This window comes from Cannabis sativa, chromosome 7 (genome assembly GCF_029168945.1).
Source record: "Cannabis sativa cultivar Pink pepper isolate KNU-18-1 chromosome 7, ASM2916894v1, whole genome shotgun sequence".
NCBI lineage: Eukaryota > Viridiplantae > Streptophyta > Magnoliopsida > Rosales > Cannabaceae > Cannabis > Cannabis sativa.
The window spans coordinates 781,462-784,565 of NC_083607.1; the positions used below are offsets into that span (position 1 = coordinate 781,462).

General features: G+C 24.8%; 1 protein-coding gene across 1 annotated transcript; it reads right to left on the reverse strand.

Annotated features, from left to right (window-relative positions):
* Positions 1 to 607: 607 nt before the first annotated feature.
* Positions 608 to 2,902, reverse strand: LOC115697858 (NAC transcription factor 25). Its single transcript, XM_030625017.2, has 3 exons — positions 2,555 to 2,902; positions 2,034 to 2,431; positions 608 to 1,228 (listed from the first exon to the last, which is right to left on the reverse strand). Exons 1-3 carry the CDS (start codon positions 2,763 to 2,765, stop codon positions 701 to 703), a joined length of 1,137 nt encoding a protein of 378 aa, XP_030480877.2. The 5' UTR covers positions 2,766 to 2,902; the 3' UTR covers positions 608 to 700.
* Between the last annotated feature and the right edge of the window lie 202 nt (positions 2,903 to 3,104).

Consider the following 3,104-nt stretch of genomic DNA (forward strand, 5'->3'; position numbering starts at 1 on the left):
GTAAAATGGATAGACCAATAGCTAAATAACAAATTATATACATATAGTACTATAGATTTTAGTTCTGGTATGTTTGAGGAAATTACATTATATACTCACTTTGTTTTGCATGTTTTAATTTTTATTTTTATTTTTATATTCTTTATGATATACTTACTTTTATAGATGATGTTCCCATTATATCACTTAGATTAATGTAAATTATGTGCTAGACTTAAATAGAGAATGAAAGTATATTAAGCAACTCACTCACAAATGAATATATTTTAATAAAATTTAATATGAGAATATTTTTTATTAATAAACAAAAAAAATATTCCTCAATTTATCTTTATTTAGACAAACAAAAACAAATCATAAAATCGTCAATTATATTCAAATAAATAAATACATAAAATCTTTTCTTTGTTGACATTTAAAATACAAATGTGATGTAATATTGTATGTATGGCTTATTAATATATATAATTTTAATTATTACTTATGCTAAGACACAAAAACATATAAATTAATTATTACTTAATATTATATTATACATATTCGAATATCATCATGACTCTCGATCAAGTTCTAAAATCCCACATAATAATATAAATTTTTCATTTAATTTTCTATTTTTCTTTACTATAATCTTTTTATAAATTTTTTATGAAGTTACACATGACACAAAAATAAAAATAAAAAGAGCTTTTATAATATTCTAGTTCCAATTCATGGAGGGAAGTCGAAACTGTGGTGTATTATTATTACTATTACTACTAGTACTACGCAAAACGCCGTCGTTTACAGAACCAGCTGGGATGGAATTATTCTGATGATGAAACGACGCCGTTTGATTTAATATAGCAACAAACGACGACGTATTAGAAGTATTATTAAGATCAGCATGAAAGCGCTTTGATACTTGATCGTGTAACTCATTTGTCCAAAACGACGATTGCTGTTGTCGTTTGACTCCCATTTGAAGAAGATCATTATTATTGGCCGTTTGATCTGAATTAGCTGATGATGATGATAATATTCCTTGTAGAAAACTACAATCTTCGTTTTCAAGTAATAAAGAAGTAAAATTATTATTATTATTTTTGTTGTTGTGATTATTATTATTATCAATAATAATATGATCATGATCATGATGATCCATATTATTCATCATCAACGGTGGTGATCGACTTTGCTGCTGTCCATTGTTTTTCTTGTATATTCGACATAAAACCCAATCATCCAGCTAAAATAATTAATAATTAAATTAATTAAAATTCAACAATTATTTTTAATCAATATAAAACAATATAAATTATTCATGAAAATACTTATATATATATATATTATAGGTTATTATTTAGTTATATTGTTGTTATATGTATTTTTAAAATTTTATAAATTAAAGAAAATCACACTTATTATTATTATTATTATTATTATTATTATTATTATTTTGAAAAAAAAAACAATAATCAAAGTTTTAAAATTTTGAAGAAAATAATAAATTAATATAAAGTTTTAAAATATTAAAATTAAACATACTTCTAATATTAAATAACAATAAAAAAATAATAATGATACAAATAATATATTAATATTTATGTATATTTAAATTAATTTAAAATTAGTATAAGTTAAATTAACCTAAAATATATTTTAAAAAAATTAACCTAAAATAAATAATAGGTTATAAATTTAAACCAACAAAAATGTTAGATAACTAAATTTTATATATATAAAGATATATTTTAACATTACAAGTCCAAAAAAAAAAAATTAAAATAAATTACATATTAATATAAAATGTATTTGAAAGTAATAATATTTAAAAAAAAAAATTGGAAAATGTCATTTTCTTATGTAAAAACAAAAACACAAAAAACTTTTATGAAAAGATCAAATTTTTTTAATCTAATCTTTTCAATAAAGTATTGAACTTTATATCAAGAATAATACCAACTCACACAATATCATCCAAAAAAAAATTATAATAATTAATTAAGAACATATTATTAATAATATAAATATATATATAATTAGCTAATTACCCGTAAAGATGCTTTTTTGTTTGGCGTAGGAGGAGTACTATGTTGTTGTTGTTGATGATGTTGAGGAATAATATGATTGGAATTATAAGATGAATTATTATTATTATTATTAATATTATTAATATTTGTTGATGATGATGATGATGAGTCCACTAATCGATACTCATGCATAATCCAATTAGTTTTAACACCTTTAGGTGGTTTCCCTCCATAGAAAACCAAAGCCTTTTTAACACCAACCTTTTCATGACACCCATTAGAGCTCATAATAGGTTTATCGGTTCCCGTCGCTTTCCAATACCCTGATGTTGCTGCTCGGTTCGGCCTTGCCCCATTTGGATACTTCCGATCTCTCGGACTAAAGAAATACCACTCTTGTTCTCCAAAACTCGCTTTACCTATAAAAAATAAATTAATAAATTAAATTATATTTCTATCTGATTCTTAATTTTAAAAAATAATAATTATTTTCTTTTTTATCTGGTCACGATAAATAAATAATATAATTAATAATTAATTACTTGGTAGTTCCCATGGATCGAACTTGTAGAGATCAATTTCCGCTATGATGGTGACGGGAAGTGGGGCCGAGGCGGCCTTTCTTTTGAGATAGTGAACAACAAGTTCTTCGTCAGTTGGATGGAATCGAAATCCAGGTGGCAATTTCGGGTGTTGTTCTTGTGATGATCTCAAGGATGAAGATGAATCTGTACTATTTTCCATAATTATCATCTAATTAAGATAATTAATTAACACTAATCTTCTTTTTTTGAAAGAAAGAAAAGGAAATTAATAAAATGGAGAAATTTATTATTTTCTCAAAATGAAAAGTTGAGAAAAATGTTGCAAGGGCAGTTATTATAGGGGGTGGAGTTTGGTATAAGTAGTATATATTCTGGCGAATGATAGGGTGACACGTGGAGATAGTGAGGATGAGATGGTTGACACGTGGATGAGGTTAGAGTGTGGGACCCACAGGTTTGGAGGTGCCTCTACGTCTCTGATGTCATGCTTTTTTTATTGAACAGACAAAAGTAGTAGTCACTACCTCCATGATCCATTTTCATATTA

What these genes read in the sequence shown, in the direction of transcription:
- LOC115697858 (XM_030625017.2), bottom strand. Translation starts at nt 2,765, where the DNA reads ATGATAATTATGGAAAATAGTACAGATTCATCTTCATCCTTGAGATCA. An exon ending in CGATCCATGGGAACTACCAA is followed by an intron (nt 2,432 to 2,554) that starts GTAATTAATTAT and finishes TATTTTTTATAG; the next exon opens with GTAAAGCGAGTTTTGGAGAA. An exon ending in ACAAAAAAGCATCTTTACGG is followed by an intron (nt 1,229 to 2,033) that starts GTAATTAGCTAA and finishes TAATTATTTTAG; the next exon opens with CTGGATGATTGGGTTTTATG.